Here is an 18,289-nt window from a genome sequence, read left to right on the forward strand (position 1 = left end):
ATGTGACAGTAGGGTCAGGGGTTGCATCAGCACCGGTGTTTGGTGAAGTGGCAGCCAGGTCACTGCAGGCTGTAAGCTATTCCGAAGTTACTGGTTTTCAAGTTCCGCTTGAAACTTCCAAATGTAGGGGACAAGTAGACTTGTTGGGCCACAGAATTCTACAGGATGAGGGATACTTGGGAGAAGTCTTGCAGGTGATTGGATGAGAAACATACAATTGAGTTAGAGAGAAGGAGATCTTGGGAGGACCAGAGCTTACATGGTGGGAGATATCGGATGATTAGTTCAGAGATACATGGGTGAGGCAGATTATGAACAACTTTGTAGGTCAGTGTTAGTGGCTTGAAGTGTATACTTTGCAGAATTGGGAGACAATGAAGGGATTTTCAGAGGGGAGAAGTAGCAAAGGAGTAGCGAGGTCAGACGTGGATTAGTAGGACAGACTGAAGAGGTACAATGATGCAATGGGGGATGATGAGATCCTAGACCCCACATGGGATCAAGGCCATTTGAATCATGTGGGCAGTTCAGAAGAAGGGGTGGTGTTCAAGCTGACCCAGCTGCACAGCAAAACAGGGAGCAGGGTGCAAAAGCACTGTGTCCGGCCCCAAGTCAGTATGTCGGTGTTCTCTGTAAGAGAAAGCCGTTGTTAGATATCTCTGACTGTGGCTTGACATTGGTATTGTTGAGGAATTGCGAAAGTGTATGGACAGTCACCACCAACCGTCCTCTTACCCAAATAGCCATATAATCCTCAGAAACCCTCAAATAAAAACCAGGACACCAAATTTCTTTCGAATGGTATGGCCACAGCAGCCTTTTATTTAACAAACATTAAATAAAATACATCCTTGACACTGATCTCTCTTTCAAACCACATATCCAAGCCCTTTCCACTTCCTGCCGACTTCAACTCAAAAATATTTCACGGATCCGTACATTCCTCAACCAAGAATCTGCAAAAACCCTAGTCCATGCCCTCATCATCTCCCGTCCTGGACTACTGCAACCTCCTGCTCCGTGGCCTCCGCTCTAACACTCTCGCACCCCTCCAATCTATTCTAAACTCTGCTGCCTGACTAATCCACCTGTGCTCCCGCTATTCCCCGGTCTCTTCCCTCTATAAATACCTGCACTGTCTCCCCATTACCCAAAGACTCCAGTTCAAAACCCTAACCATGACATACAAAGCCATCCACAACCTGAGTCTTCCATACATCTGTGACCTCGTCTCGAAACCTGCACGAAACCTCCGATCCTCCCAAGATCTCCTTCTGTACTCCCCTCTTATCTCCTCTTCCCAGAATCGCATACAAGACTTTTCCCGCGCATACCCCCTACTCTGGAACTCTCTACCACAACATATCAGACTCTCGCCTACCATGGAAACCTTCAAAAAGAGCCTGAAGACCTACCTCTTCGGACAAGCCTACAATCTGTAGTAACCACCGATCCACCAAACTGCTGCACGACCAGCTCTACCCTCGCCTACTGTATCCTCACCCATTCCTTATGGAACAGCCAGACCAACACACATGGTATCTCTTTTAATAAATATCCATAACCATGTGAATGTATGGATTACTGAGCCTATCATCAATTACTACATATAAACTATCAAAAGGATGATTGCAAGGCATTTATTTATATCTCACAAAAATTAAATTTTATTAGAAAATAGCATTAAAATACCATAATACCAAAGATTAGGGAAAAAGGGAAGGACAATACACTCATTGTCTGCAGTAACTCATATACGCACGGACATTGAGACAACAGCAGTTACAATAATTACAATGACATTAGAGGTGCTGGAGGGATTCACAGTACATAAAACTGCCTAGGAGGACAAAACCTGATGTATAATACCCAGAAAACACAAACTGCCAATATATGCGCAATAACCCGCCCTCACCAAGATGTTAGCCACACCAAGCTGTAATTACAGCATCACCTCATAAGTCCAGCCTCTGCACCCATCACATTAAATATTCATCAGACAGTGTCCACATATAAAAAGTACAATTATCTCCGGGTGTCGTCAAAAGCCGTGCGCCCTGCCCCGATGCGCGTTTCGGTCACCTTTATCAAGGGGCCTGCTACCGATAGTATGTCCATGTTATTTATACCTCTCGGCTGCGGCTGAGTACGCAGCGCTACCGGAAGTAGCGTCTGCCGTCTGGAAATGACGGGCATTGTTGCCAGGTTACCAGTGACTTGTGAAAAAAGAAGGTATCCAGCTCCGGAGATAAAATCCAAAATCTTTATTGAAACAAATTAAAAGGTAATAAGCTGCTTGATAACCAGTATATACTGGAGGAAGGAATGTCCTAGATAACTGGACGCGTTTCGAACACGTGTAGTGCTCTTAGTCCTCAGTTTTGTAAAACAACATCCAGCATATCAATGCCGCGTACCCTTAGCAGGCCGCCATCGCAGTTGTGATATCTCTTAAAGTGGCGGGGGATAGTTTTTAATGATGACATATCTTCGGTGGCCGCTGCTGCACTGATACCGAGTACATGTTCCCTCACACGTATTTTCAATTGCCTAGTGGTCATGCCCACGTAGATCTTATCACATGGGCATACCGCATAATAGATAACGTATCTGCTAATACACGTGATTCTTTTTTTATCATAAATTCACGGGAACCATTAAAATTAGTAAAGGTATCGGTGCGATCTATGTTGACACATGCAACACAGCGGCCACACGGAGAACAACCATACCGCACCGCCATTTGATCCAAAAAAGTATTGCCTGATGCACCAGTATAGTGGCTATGGACCAATTTATCACGCAAATTTCTTGATCGTCTTGCTGCGATCGCGGACTTCTCTGGTAGCAGTCTAGAAATCACTGGATCTGCCCTTAAAATATGCCAAGATTTATCCAAGATTTTTCTCATTAATGTAAATTGAGAGTGGAAATTCGTCACGAACCTAACGGTATTCTGATTACCCTTTTGTTTCTTGTCATATAAAAGACTATTCCTAGAAGAATGCTTCACCCTATTGAAGGCCTTTTTAATCATGCTGTTACTGAAACCACGTTCTTGAAGTCTCTCCCCAAGGTCTCCTGCCTGTTTATAAAACTCTTCATCAGTCGAACATAATCGACGCAATCTTAAAAATTGTCCTGTGGGGACCGACTGAATCATGTGCCCAGGATGGGAGGAGCTAGCTCACCCATTCCTTGTAGATTGTGAGCCCTCGCGGGCAGGGTCCTCTCTCATCCTGTACCAGTCGTGACTTATCTTGTTTAAGATTACTGTACTTGTATGTATTATATATACCCCTCCTCACATGTAAAGCCCCATGGAATAAATGGCGCTATAATGATAAATAATTTACTCTAGGAGGAGTCCTTGAAGCTCCCAAGAATCTGGTGATTAACCAAGCAAAAGTGAACAAAAACAAACACCAATTTTACTCCCAGCTATTACCCTACTGGCTCAGGAGTACCAAAACCCCAAAAGGGGTACCATTGTTCACAACAAAAATGCCAGGGGATCCGACCATCCCTGCCGGAACTCCTCTCCACAAATTCACCAGATCCACCATGTTAAAAAAAAAGGATAACCCATATGCCAATGGATGCCCCAGACCAATTTCCACCAACTTCAAGTACTCCCCCCAACTGCAACAATGAGGCCTTGTCAATTTTTACCAATGACCTCATATGACGCCAAGGTTTACGCGGCACTATCTCCGATCATACGATGCTCAAACCAGGATACAAAAGCCACAATCTCAATAAATCCTGTCTAACATCTCTTATTAATTGTCTGAAAGGCTGCACCCCCAGATCGTTACCACCAGCGTGAAGAACCAAAATGTCCGGAGCCCTATCCAAATGAACACTGTTATGAATCTCCCTTTGGGCCCTGTTCCAGGCCATCCCCCTGAAGCAGAGCCACCGGATGACCACTATTCTTCGTGCAAATGCAAGCTGTCTACCCTCCTTCCGCATGTCAGCACGTGAGGCTCCTCAATGGACATAGGAATGACCGAAAATCCACACAAGTAAAGGTGAGGAACCTGGGAAAAGACAAACAAAAACTAAACAACGAACAGACACCAATAACAAATGAGAGCAAGAATTATTATTTATTATTATAGCGCCATTTATTCCATGGCGCTTTACATGTGAGGAGGGATATATATAATACATACAAGTACAGTAATCTTAAACAATACAAGTCACGACTGGTACAGGATGAGAGAGGACCCTGCCCGCGAGGGCTCACAATCTACAAGGAATGGGTGAGGATACAGTAGGCTTGTCAGAAGAGGTAGGTCTTCAGGCTCTTTTTGAAGGTTTCCATGGTAGGCGAGAGTATGATATGTTGTGGTAGAGAGTTCCAGAGTAGGGGTCTACACGGGAAAAGTCTTGTATGCGATTCTGGGAAGAGGAGATAAGAGGGGAGTACAGAAGGAGATCTTGGGAGGATCGGAGGTTTCGTGCAGGTAAGTACCGGGAGACGAGGTCACAGATGTATGGAGGACTCAGGTTGTGTATGTCATGGTTAGGGTTTTGAACTGGAGTCTTTGGGTAATGGGGAGCCAGTGCAGGGATTTATAGAGGGGAGAGACAGGTGTCAACTGCTGCAGCTTTCTGCTGTGTGTAGGTCTTCAGGTTCTTTTTGAAGGTTTCCAAGAATGACCTATTGAAATTCTCCGACCACCCCTTGTGGCTTCACATAAACGCGATACCTATTGGACAGCCATCTTCCGATATGTCGAATAGCATGAGCACCCAAACCTCCCAAAGCCGCTTCCGTTGCAGCCCCAATCCTAAAAGAGTGAGGAGCAAAACGAGATTCATCCAAACCCAACAAATTAATTGCCTTCCTAAAAATCACTGTAAACTGATACCAAGATAAAAAGGAACCATCAGCATGACACAATAGGAGTCCGAGAACCAACCAGACACATGGCTGAACCATCCACCAAACCCAACACGAGATGCCTACCCCTTCTCTCTTGATCTGCCTTAGACCGGCGCAACCAAAACTCCACTTGTCTGGATGACAATGACACATCCCTAGCCAACAAACCCCTCCTTCACTGTTTTGCTAGGGGAAACCAACTCACCAACTCTCAAGGCCCCAAAAAAAGCAAAAGAAAAAGCCAACCTAAAAAGGCAAAGTTCAAAATCCGACTCACAAAAAGAAGTCAAAATTCCCATTATCTTTCCAGCAAACTAAAGGACACCGGACGTCTCGAATTCCCATGACTATGCGTCCTTCGGAAACCCTTGACTGCCTGCTTCACCAAAAAGACTTTAGACAAATCAAGCTACCCCTGTAACTTAAGGCCAAAAGTCAGGGCTTACATAACCCATGAAACCTTAGCAGACGACCAACCTTCCAAAGCTCCTCTACGCAACCAATAAGACCCCCACCTGATCGTCAACCCCCGGCCTACGTAAGCCCTTTCCCAAGATGACCAGATTGCTTGATAAGTCTTCCAGGTCTTAGGAGCCAATGACGACCTTATCAACGACTCAACGTCCTGGAGACCACCTTCTAGAGTTCCGCAGGGCACTCCAAGCCGACGACCTCCGCCTCCGGAGCCAACAAACAAAAGCGATCAAACTGTAAACAAGAAAGAGAGTCAGCGATGGAATTGTTAACCCCAGGCACATGAGACGCTGTCACATGAGAATTCAAGGCCAAACACGATAAGACCAACTGCCTTAGCACCCGCACAACCAGAGGTGACGACGCAGTCAAACTATTGATTGCGCAAAACGCCCACATGTCACAGTTAAAATGAATACGCTTGTCACGGAACTTCTGACTCCACAAATGCACCACCACCAAAATGGGAAAGATCTCCAGCAAGGCAATGTTCCTTATGAGACCAGAAGAAATCCAAGCCACCGGCCACTTAGCCGCACACCACTGACCCTGAAAGTAAGCACCAAAACTAATCACTCCTGCTGCATCAGTGAAAAATTCTAGGATATCAATGCCAATCACTTCCTCCATAAGCAACAAGTGGCCGTTATAATCCTCCATAAACGTACCCCACACCGCCAGATCGTCTTTCAGTTCTGCCGTCAAACAGATAAAATGATGCAGAGCCAATATCCTTTTGGTCCCACCTAAGCGCCAGCCGGATAGCCTTCCTCTGCCTAAATTGCTCATCATACCTGAACCACACCTGACCCCCGTATTCCCTATGAGCCTCCTCTATTGAATCCATGTAACAAAACAACACTGAACAATTTTCAGGCGCCTTTTCCCCTATGACGCTGGCTAAAATTGCAAAAGCCTCAAGCCAATTAATAAACGTCTGGGGGATCAGACGTCACCTCCGCTTCTCCTCATCCTCCTTCCTACTGTCATCTTTTTTACTTTTGTCCAAATTACATTTCTCCAAAGGCAGCAAAGAAAAAATTTCCACATACTCATCCTTCCAAATCTGCTCCCTAATTTATTTTTTAAGATGTGCCCCCAATGGACCCTCAAAACACACATAAAATTCCCCATGTGCCCTGTCATCTAAGTGAATCTGACATTCTTTTTCTTTCTCTGTTTGCACCAACACAGAGACGGGTTCAGACGGCAACACCACCACTTTAACTGATCTAACCGGCCAAGACTGCCCTGTCGTTTGCGAACCCACCTATGCCGCTAAATGCCCATGTACGACCACCTCACGATCCAACCTAGCCAACAAATCCTGTACGGTAGCCAAGAACCTCCCTAACCTCCGCACCTTCCATAAGGCCCGCATCCCCTGCCCCCACATTAGCACTAGACACATCTCCCTGACTACAGCTTAAAACTAAGGGAACAAAAGACGATAGACACAGACCAGACACGGATGGAACGCCTGGATCCAGATGCACCTGCGCCGAGCTGACCAGACCCGTCAAATCGACAGTTGTATGCTGTTGCGACAACAGCGGCTCCACATGAGACTGTGTCCCCTGAAGGTGATCTAATGGCAGAAGAAGGGGCCCAGTCTGATGGCTCTCAGCAGTGGGTCATGCCTGTGCTGAAGGCCCTGCAGTGCACCAACCCCCTTCCAAAGCACCCCCCTGTATATCAGATCCGGCCCTGCCAGGGTTCCGGAAGGCAGTAGAACACACTGCCGTGCTGAATGAAGGGGTCGGCCCGACATGGCTCGAGCCGCTCGCGAGCAAACTCACATCCGGTTCACCGATGCAGATCCCCGAAACAGAGTCAGGCCGTCCGTCTGGGTCCTCGCTTCGGTGGCCTCCCGTGACGTCACGCCCCAGACGATGGCTGGCGCGCTGGCTGCGCCCCCCAGCAAACACGAGGTGAAGGCCTAGCTACCACCGCCGGAGCCCACCTGGCAGCAGGATTCCTCCCAGGCCGAGTCCTGCTGGCCTTAGATCTTACCGGCGCCTGGCCTGGAGGATCCCGAGAGGGGCTCCTGTGCCTATGGGGGCCCGATGAGCAGAATCAGGGGATAATCTCTCAGGGGGCTGCGCTCTCTGAGACTGCTGCTCCCACAAAGCTGCAGCAGCCGTCGACCCTGCGCTCCCATTCAGGATGCCTGCCACCTGCGCCTCTAACCAGCCAGGAGGGAGTGAGGCTGAAGACTGAAGGGACCTCACCCCCAACCCCATGCTATAAACCACCCCATAAGGCCAAACCCCACTAATTAGCATCCTCTCCACCAGGGGTGGGATTCAAATTTATAACAACAGGTTCTGTGTTTATGTGTAGGAAAACCACATCCATTTTGAGCCACACCCATTTTTAAGCCACACCCATTTACACACACCTTTTCCTCAAACATATACAAGTAGGGGCGCAGTCAAACAGTTGAAAAAAAATAAATTGGAATAAGATCAGAACAGTGCACATTCTGGCCACTTGACTGTCTGGCTGGCCAGGCTGTGCACTACATTCTGATATTAACAGTTCCCATCAAACACCAGATCACACATATAACCAGCAGCTTTTGTTCTGGCCAAAATAATTTTTAAGCTGATACCACGACACGGGAGACTCTTTCGGCTGGGCCCTACTCTACTCTAAACTATTAAAAATAAATATATATTTATGTATTTTTCTTTAAGTGAATGAGTCACATACATTTACTTTTTTTTAAACAACCATTAATACCACATACAAGGGACAAATATTGTCACACCATGACCAGACCACATATTACGACCACATAGTGACCGAATAATACCACATACAAGGAACAAATAGCACCACACCATGGCCAGACCACATATTACCACCACATAGCCACCGAATAATACCACATACAAGGAAAACATACCACCACACCATGACCAGACCACATATTACCACCAGATAGTGGCTGAATACTACAATACTGATCATTAATTAAAAACACAATACTAAGTGCAATTGTATACAGGAACTCTGTATTTACTGTCAGTGTACAGGTAACACACTGACTCACCAGTGACATCTCTAGCTGAAGTCCTTCATCTTTGCTTTTCTTTTTCATCCAGCACAGACCGCCATCACTTCTTCCAGCCAGGACTCGTCTCTGCATGAAATAACACAGTTACCTAGAGCACGGCTTCTAGAGCACAGTCCCCACTTTTTCCCTTTCTTCTACACTACACATCTGAATACAGACGTTCACCCGCCATTAATACATACTTGGTTATTATGCAACCCACCATTCCAAATATAAAATATAATCCACCACTGTGCACCCACTAACTATAAATGCCACTTTCCCCATTTAATATATAAATTAGCACCTGTACTCTTTCCCCCAATTCATTACCAGGCACTTCAACCTCAACGCCCCCCACTATGTACCTCCCGCTCTAACCCTAAGCCCGATTCATCATATTTACATGCCCCTCCCGCCTCAATTCATTGTCATGTCTTTCTCTCCCACCCTCTTTTAATTATCAACTGCTCTACCCCACATTCAATACATCACTTACTCCCCCACACTCAAAATTCTTTATTTGTTCTCCAGATAGATCATTTGCTCTCCTCATCCCCCACCTTCAATTCATCATTTGCTCTCCTCACCCCCCAACCTTGAATTAAATTGCTGTGCCCCGTCACTCACACTGAATACATCATTTGCAGTCCTCCGTCCTCTCCCCCACATCATCATTTGCAGTCCCCCCCACTTTAATTTGAAGTCCCCTTACTTCATCTGTTGCAGTCCCCTATCACCCCTCACTTCATCTGCAGTGCCCCTTCATCATTTGCAGCCCCCATCCCCCTTCCATTTCATCATGTTCAGCCCCCCTTACCCCCCCACTTCATCATGTGCAGCCCCACTCCCCCATCATCATGTGCAGTCACTCTTACCCCCACACATCATGTGCAGTCCCCTTTACCCAATTCATGTGCAGTCCCTCTTACCCCCCAATTCATCCTGTGCAGTCCCCCTTACCCCCCACTTCATCCTGTGCAGTCCACCTTACCCCCCACTTCATCATGTGCAATCCCCCTTCATCATGTGCAATCCCCCTTACCCAACATCAAGTGCAGCCGCACTCCATCATGTACAGCCCCACTCCCCCCTCATCATGTGCAGCCCCACTCCATCATGTACAGCCCCACTCCCCCTTCATCATGTGCAGCCCCACTAACCCAACTCTATCATGTACAGCCCCACTCCATCATGTACAGCCCCACTCCCCCTTCATCATGTGCAGCCCCACTCCCCCCCACTCCATCATGTACAGCCTCACTCCATGTACAGCCTCTCTCCCCCCACTCCATCTTATGCAGCCCCATTCACCCCCCCTCCATCATGTACAGCCCCTGCACCCCCCTCCATGTGCAGCCCCATTAAACCCTCCTCCATCATGTACAGCTCCCGCACCCCCTTCATCATATGCAGCCCCATTCACCCCCCCTCCATCATGTACAGCCCCATTCACCCCCCTCCATCATGTACAGCCCCCGCACCCCCCTCCATGATATGCAGCCATTCACCCTCCTCCATCATGTACATCCCCCGCAACCCCCTCCATCATATGCAGCCCCATTCACCCCCCTCCATCATGTGCAGCTGCCCCATTCACCCTCCATCATGTGCTGCCCCCGCACCCCCCTCCATCATGTACAGCTGCCCCATTCACCCCCCTCCATCATGTGCAGCCATATTTACCCCCCTCTATCATGTACAGCTGCCCCATTCACCCCCTCCATCATGTGCAGCCATATGCACCCCCCTCTATCATGTACAGCTGCCCCATTCACCCCCTCCATCATGTGCAGCCATATGCACCCCCCTCTATCATATACAGCTGCCCCATTCACCCCCCTCCATCATATGCAGCCCCATTCACCCCCCTCCATCATGTGCAGCCATATTTACCCCCCTCCATCATGTACAGCTGCCCCATTCACCCTCCTCCATCATGTGCTGCCCCCTCACCCACTGAATTCATTTAAAAAAAAAAAGTTTCCCATACTTATCTCACAGCCGTTCCCCAGCAGCGCCTCTCTGCAGCCAGTGTCCAGGTACATGTCGACATCTGCGCGATGACGTCATCGTGCAGGCCCGACATCTGACCCGGAAGTAGAGAGGGAGCTGCGCAGCTGTCAAGGTGACGGCCGTGCACAGCTCCCGGCCCGATACACTGTGACGCGGGCGGCTGTGTCTGCTGCCGCGTCACAGAATAGAGGGCACGGCCGCACACAGTTCCGGATCGCGGCTGTGAATCTCCCCGGTTCGGGGAACCGGCTGCTATTTTAACAGCCGGTTCTGCCGAACCAGTGAGAACCGGCTGAATCCCACCCCTGCTCTCCACCCTCCACCCCACTGTCATGTCGGCCTCCCCCGAACGCTGTGGGGGAAAGGGGAAGGCTCTGCTCTGGCCTTTCCTTATCCCTTAGAAAACAAAAGGATCCACAGGCCAAAATTGGACATGCCTGATTGTTATCTCCCCTGAAAATCATCAGTCAGAGGCACTCCTACATATTAAACTATTGTCTGATCCTGTCAATATCTCTGTGTTTGGCCAACGTTCGCCTATTGTGTATGGTTGGTTACTTTAACTACAATCTAAAGGTTATGAGTACTCTAAAGGCCCCTTTACATTTAGAGATGCACCAGCGATCCCGACCACGATATGACCCGGTCAGGATCGCTGGTGCATCGCTAAATGGTCGTTAGTGAGCTGCCAAACAGGCAGATCTCACCAGCGATGCAGCAGCGGTCGGCGGTCTCACTTACCTTTCAGACGCGGCGAGGGTGACGTCTTCCGCCTGCGTCCATGGCTCGCTTGTCGGCGCCAGCAGGAAGCCAACGACGAGAAATTGAGGAAGCCGACGACGAGAAATGGACCAGGCCGAACTCGCGTGATCAGCGATAGACAGGAGCCGGTCGGAGGTGAGTATCACATGTAGCGATATCGCTGCTGCGTCACAAAATCGGTCACGCTTTAGCGGGGTAAAGCCCCCTTTAGATTTTGTGCACAAAATGTCTTTTAGAGATCTGCAAACTCTGCAAGTTTTTAGGAAGAAGACGAGTCAGGACTTTTTTTTGCTTTTTTCATTCATCTTTTCTGATATCTTTTTGCCACAATTTTTTAATCTATTTAAATTGTATGGCATAGATTATTTCTTTTAACCGCTTGGCGTCTTTGAAAATGTGAAGTGGCTCAAAAGACTGAACATATGCTCAGCAATTCGTTTCTCCACTGCAGTGCATATATTTACCTTATGTAGCATTCATTAAGCGTTTTTTTTTAGGCAGGTTAGGCTGGTTTCACATTTGCGTTTTTTTTCGCGGTAATTTAGCACTAAATAGCGCATGCGTTTTTTTTTCCTATACTTTGCATGGGATGCGCTTATGTGCGCATACACATGCGTTTGTACGCGTTTTACCGCGCATGCGTTTTTTTGCGGTATGCGCTCGGGTGCACAAAATGCAACCTGTTGCATTTTTTGTGCGTCCGATTTGCCTCAAAAAAACGCATGCGCGCGCAATGCGTTTTTTTACAGCAAGACACCCATTATAAGTCTATGGTGAGCATATGTGCGCATTGGCATGCTTATGTATGCGTTTTTTTGCACATGCGTTTTTTTTTGTTAACCATGGAATTTAGGGGTTTGGGTTAGAGTTAGGGTTAGTTAAGGGGGTTTAGGGTTAGGGTTAGGGTCAGGGTTAGGGTTGGGGTTAGGGTCAGGGTTAGGGTTAAGTATGGTTTGGTTAAGGGTTAGGGTCAGGGTTAGGGTTAGGGTCAGGGTTAGGGTTAAGTATGGTTTGGTTAAGGGTTAGGGTCAGGGTTAGGGTTAGGGTTAGTGTTAGGGTTGGTTAGGGTTAGGGTCAGGGTTAGGGTTAGGGTTAGGGTTAGTTAGGGTTAGGGTTAGTTAGGGTTAGGGTTAGGGTTAGTTAGGGTTAGGGTTAGTTAGGGTTAGGGTTAGTTAGGGTTAGGGTTAGTGTTAGGGTTAGTGTTAGGGTTAGGGTTAGGGTCAGGGTTAGGGTTAGTAAAGTCATGGTTTGGGTTAGTGTGAGGGGCCACCTAATGTTGGAAAAAAACGCAAACGTGGTAAAAACGCACTAAAAACGCATACAAACGCATAAAAACGCTGCGTTTTTTTCATGCATGCTCATAAAAATGCTTGAAAAAAATGCAGCAGTTGTATGCTTTTGTATGCGTTTTTTCAATGCGTTTTTTTGCGGGAAAACGCGCTGCAAAAAAAAGCAAGTGTGAAACTAGCCTTAAAGAGCTGATCCGTTTGAAATAGAAGTTGTGTGCATATACCGTTAGTCTGACTTATCAATAGAGGGGTGACTACTTAAAGTGCCTAGAGCAGCATGAGTGCCAAATATGGCACTATATAGAGGTGCTTCTTATAAAATTAGAATATCGTGAAAAAGTTAATTTATTTCAGTTCTTTAACACAAAAAGTGAAATTGATATATCATATAGAGTCATTACAAACAGAGTGATCTATTTCACGTGTTTATTTCTGTTAATGTTGATGATTATGGCTTACAGCCAATGAAAACAAAAAAATAATTATCTCAGTAAATTAGAATACTTTATAACACCAGCTTGAAAAATGATTTTAAAATCCGAAATGTTGGCCTACTGAAATGTATGTTCAGTAAATGCACTCAATACTTGGTCGGGGCTCCTTTTGCATCAATTACTGCATCAATGCAGCGTGGCATGGAGGAGACCAGCCTGTGGCACTGCTGAGGTGTTATGGAAGCCCAGGTTGCTTTGATAGCAGCCTTCAGCTCATCTGCATTGTTTGGTCTGGTGTCTCTCATCTTCCTCTTGACAATACCCCATAGATTCTCTATCGGGTTAAGGTCAGGTGAGTTTGCTGACCAATCCAGCACAGTGATACAGGTGTTTTTAAATTAGGTATTGGTTATTTTGGCAGTGTGGGCAGGTGCCAAGTCTGGCTTGAGAAAGAAATTTCCATCTCCAAAAAGCTTGTCACCAGAGGGAAGCATGAAGTGCTCTACAATTTCTTGGCAGATGGCTGCTCTGACTTTGGTCTTGATACAACACAGTGCACCTACACCAGCAGATGACAAGACTCCTCAAACCATCACTGATTGTGGAGACTTCACACTAGACCTCAAGCAGCTTAGATTGTGGCCTCTCCACTCTTCCCAGGCTTTGGGACCTTGATTTCCAAATGAATTGCAAAATATACTTTCATTTGAAAACAACACCTTGAACCACTGAGCAACAGTCCAGTTCTTTTTCACCTTGGCCCAGGTAAGATGCTTCTATTGGTCATGAGTAGCTTGACACAAGGAATGAGACACTTGTAGCCCATGTCCTGGATACGTCTGTGTGTGGTGGCTCTTGAAGCAATGACTCCAGCAGCAGTCCACTCCTTGTGAATCTCCCCCAAATTTTTGAATGGTCTTTTCTTAACAATCCTTTCAAGGCTGCGGTTATCCCGGTTGCTTGTGCATCTTTTTCTACCACAGTTTTTCCTTCCACTCAACTTTCCATTAATATGCTTGGATACAGCACTCTATGAACAGCCAGCTTCTTTAGCAATCACCTTTTTGTGGCTTACCCTCTGTATCGATCAACATGTGACTGGACACAGCGCCTCCAGCAGGGCGAATTTAAGGCACACATGACCCTGGATACACCGCCTCCAGCCAGGCGAATTTAAAAAACAATGGGACATGCAGCCGGATGCACCGCCTCCAGCTGGTGAATTTAAGAAGTACACGTAAAACTGGATACCCTGCCTCCAGCTGGCGAATTTAAATAATAAGGGTTAACACCAGGGAACAATTAGAGTGGTGGGCCCTGCACTAGGGAATGGGGACGTGGAGACCTCCTGCACTCCCCTGAGCCAGTGACCCTGCACTCCTCAACAGTCCCTATGCCGGTTCCGCACCGGGCGCCGATCGGGAACCTAGAAACCCTGACTCTCCCTGCACCTATTCCCTCACTAGGGAATTGGTCGGTGCGGAAACTAATCCCACCACTGTACTAGAACACACATAAGGAAAGTCACAAACAGGGATAAAGAAACACTTAGCTCTCTGTGTGCTAATGCTCCAGCACAGAGTCCAGCAACCGAATGGAGCCTTCCACCTGAATAGCTGCCACCAAGCTCTGACAGAGCAGCAAGGAAATCCCTTCTGTGACTCCTTCCACAACAGTGTAAAGAACTCTCTCCAGCTCCTTCCTTCACCAAGGTTGGTTGCAAAAGAACAACTATCACCAACACTAATTGCAACACCTGACACTCTTTTATAGCAGAGCCAGAGCAAACACACCTGCTTTATTAATCATGTGCACTTTAAAGTGTAATACCACTAACCACCACTGGGGTAACTTAGACCAAACGACACCATGTGTAATGACCCTAATGGCCACCGGGGGCAAAAACTCCCTTTGGCACACAGCCAAGGAAAAAAAAGTTCACTATATAAATTAATTCTGTCAGATCAAACTCAGATCATGACACCCTCCTTGTGGAGTGTGTCAATGACTGCCTTCTGGACATCTGACAAATCAGCAGTCTTGTGGAGCCCACTGAAACAGACTAAGAGACCTTTTTAAATGCTTAGGAAGCCTTTGCAGGTGTTTTATGTTAATTATGTTCATTTACGGAGATAATGACTTTTGGGTTTTAATTGGCTGTAAACCATGATCATCAACATTAACAGAAATAAACACTTAAAATAGATCACTCTGTTTGTAATGACTCTATATAATGTATGAGCTTCACTTTTTGCATTGAAGAGCCAAAATAAATTAACTTTTTGATGATATTCTAATTTTGTGAAAAGCACCTGTGTTGTGAGTTCATTTTCCCTTTCGTCACTGAGGTCTGGTGAACTCCCTATTCTGGTAAAAGAAGGTAATGAGCCTGATTATCAGGCACCTGAGCCTAATGATGATGAGTGGCTGAGTGGAGTCACGGACTGGATATAAGGCTACGTTCACACGCTGCGGATTCCGCTGCGGATTAATCCGCACGGATTTTGCAAAAACCGCAGATAATCCGCAGGTCCAAAGACCTGCGGATTATCTGCGGTTTTGCCTGCGGTTTGGTCCTGCGGATTCACTATCTCCACAATGGTGGAGATAGGAACCCGCAGCGTTTTCCGCAGAAAGAATTGACATGCAATTCTTTCTGCGGATTCAAAACCGCAGCAAATCCGCGCGTTTTTTTCCGCAGCGTCGGCACAGCGTTTTTTGTTTTCCCATTCAAATGAATGGTACTGTACACCGCAGCTAAAACTGCTGCGTGTCCGCAGCGGCCAAAACCGCTGCGGAAACGCAGCGGAATCCGCAGCGTGTGCACACAGCCTAAGGCTGCCGACGCCCTTCTACCCTGCGGGTGATTTCTCTGTGGACTTCTAGGAGACCAGTCTGATTCCTGCTCCTATAAAGCTAAGTTTTCTGCTTTGCCTTTTAGCATTTGTGTTTTGTTTTTGTTTGCCTTGCTTTTCTGGATTCTGCCATTCCCTGCTGGGGTGAGCTGAATCTCCTTTTGCCGGTTGCTCTGTCTTCAGAATATTCCTGAGTACTGACATAGTCTTTTTGAAGCCTAGCGTCTTCAGGGCCTTTTTCACTGTCAGTCTGTTGGCTCTTATTTTCATAGGGTTTTTCACGGATTGCAGACAGCAGCCTTCCTGTCCTTTCCTATCTAGTTAGCTTGGGCCCCGTCTTTGCTCAGTCTATCTTTCTGTCTGTGTTGTGTTCTTTCTTCTTGCTTCACCGTCGTTATATGTGGGGGGCTGCCTTTTGCTTTGGGGTCTGCTCTGGGGAAGTTTAGATTTCCCTTTCTGTCTTTAGGCTATTTAATTCTCCGGCTGTGATCGAGGGGTCTAGGGCATCGTAGGAACCCCCCACGGCTACTGCTAGTTGTGTTGATAGGTTCAGGGGTCTGCAATCCGATAGCTGCCAACCTCTCTGGTTTTCTGGACTTAGATAGCATTTCTGTCTTTGCCTCCTACGGTGACTCAATCATAACACACCTGTATATGTGTATATATAATACATGGCTGTTGATTCTACTGGCAAATTCCCTTCAACCTCAAATCCTTAAATTTAAATTATTCTTTCTTTCAAGGCACCAATCCTGAGCCAACCGCTCGAGTATGTGTGCTGAGAAAAGATGTCACTGGCACTTTTGGATTTCATTTGCGTATGGAGATAGAACGAGATGGCCATGTTATTCGTCAAGTTGTACCTGGAGGACCTGCTCATCTTGCAGGACTTAAAGATGGAGACCAAGTGCTGCAGATCAATGGGGAATATGTGCATGAACAAGTGCACATTAGGGTGAGATCATTACTCTATTTTCAGTTCAGAGTTCAATGCATATACTGTAATTTATCTGTATCCAGCATTAATGGATGAAGGTATATCATTTTTTTCACAAATGAAACCTTACTTTGCTGTAGAAATGCCATACACATATCTGTATTAGTTTTATTGTTCTGCAGGATTTATTTAGTTTTTTTCATCAGTAATTTCTAGTATATTTATGAGAAAGTGGAATAACATCAGATTTTATCATCCCTTTTGAGACACCTGAGCCACAATTGTGCTTTACAATGCAGAGATAAATTTCAAATATCATAAGAAGACGTTTTTGCCATTACCAAAGAGAAACTAAGTGATGATTCTTATAAGAAATAAGAATAAAAAGCACTGTTTATTTGCTAGTATTTTCGGGTTTTGCAACATTATTAAAAAGCCCTCTTGTTATAACAAACAAATAGCACACAATCCTGTAAAGTACAAGTATGGCGGGCAGAGTACAGGCAGCTTCTAGCTGTAGACCTCCTGAGCTCATAACCAACTTCTCTCAGTTCTACTGGGATTAGCTTGTCTGTCACATCTTGAATGATGTATGACATTTGTATTTGTTATGCTCACTAACAAGAACTAGTAGTTTAATGTTTTATATATGTGTTGCATTTTTAATGAGACGATCCACTGAAAGTTTGGAAATTCAAACTGCTGGCAAATCAGTGCATACAACGATTAACACGGTGACACATAGATCCACACATGCTTATAGGGAGGTGTAGTGACAGCAGGGCACAACCTAAAAAGCATTATAATTCAAAGACGGGTAATTTTGCTTTTAACAATGGTTCAACATGGGTTAAACGAACAAAATATGCAATTGACATCTCACCTACCCTGCTCCGATATTGACTCTCTCTGCAGTTTTTACTTCCTTATTCCATGGCAAAATAAAAATTGTTAGTCCACAGTTGTAGAGGATCACTGAAAAGATAATGACAAATGTCGAACGTTCCAGCCTACTTAGGTTCCTTCCTCACAATGTGGTTTCATCCATTGAGGACTCATGAGTTTTTATTTTTTTAGATACGTTTATTAAAGTATTTGTTCCATTTTTAAATCATTAGGGATCAAGTCTGCCATTTTCATTTTGAGCTTGTCAAAGGAGGCAGGTACTCTGTATTTTCACAGTTTTTGCCACCTTTATGGCAAGCAACTTTTTTAAAATGTCGAACACAATGACACAAATTCACTCCATTAGAAGGATGGCGTAATAAGTGGAAAACCAGTTCAAGATATAAGTCACATATCTGAAGGTGTGCCAAATTATCAAACATTGTGCAATATATTAATCAATTAAGCAAAATTAACAACAGCTCAGCTAGAAGCAAAACTGACTTCAAACATTCATCTCATGATAAATTTCTTCCATAATATAATAATATATTTTGATATCATTAAGCTCTTGTAACACCATCCCTTAGGTCTACAGTATACATACCGTAGTATTATTCTGAAATCATGCGTGACAATCACACCAGTAGGCTGCTGTGAACAGGAACACTGTGCTGACATT

At 45.9% G+C, this 18,289-nt stretch overlaps 1 protein-coding gene across 1 annotated transcript in view; it reads left to right on the forward strand.

Moving 5' to 3' along the window:
* NHERF4 (NHERF family PDZ scaffold protein 4) overlaps positions 1-18,289 on the forward strand; it is a 205,440-nt gene that overhangs the window by 80,154 nt on the left and 106,997 nt on the right. The window contains exon 4 of the mRNA XM_073566463.1: positions 16,529-16,740. Within this exon, the coding sequence (XP_073422564.1) occupies positions 16,529-16,740 (212 nt within the window). The remainder of the gene's footprint in view (positions 1-16,528; positions 16,741-18,289) is intronic.

Source organism: Dendrobates tinctorius, unplaced genomic scaffold (assembly GCF_039654945.1).
Source record: "Dendrobates tinctorius isolate UK_male_01 unplaced genomic scaffold, ASM3965494v1 ptg000018l, whole genome shotgun sequence".
Lineage (NCBI taxonomy): Eukaryota > Metazoa > Chordata > Amphibia > Anura > Dendrobatidae > Dendrobates > Dendrobates tinctorius.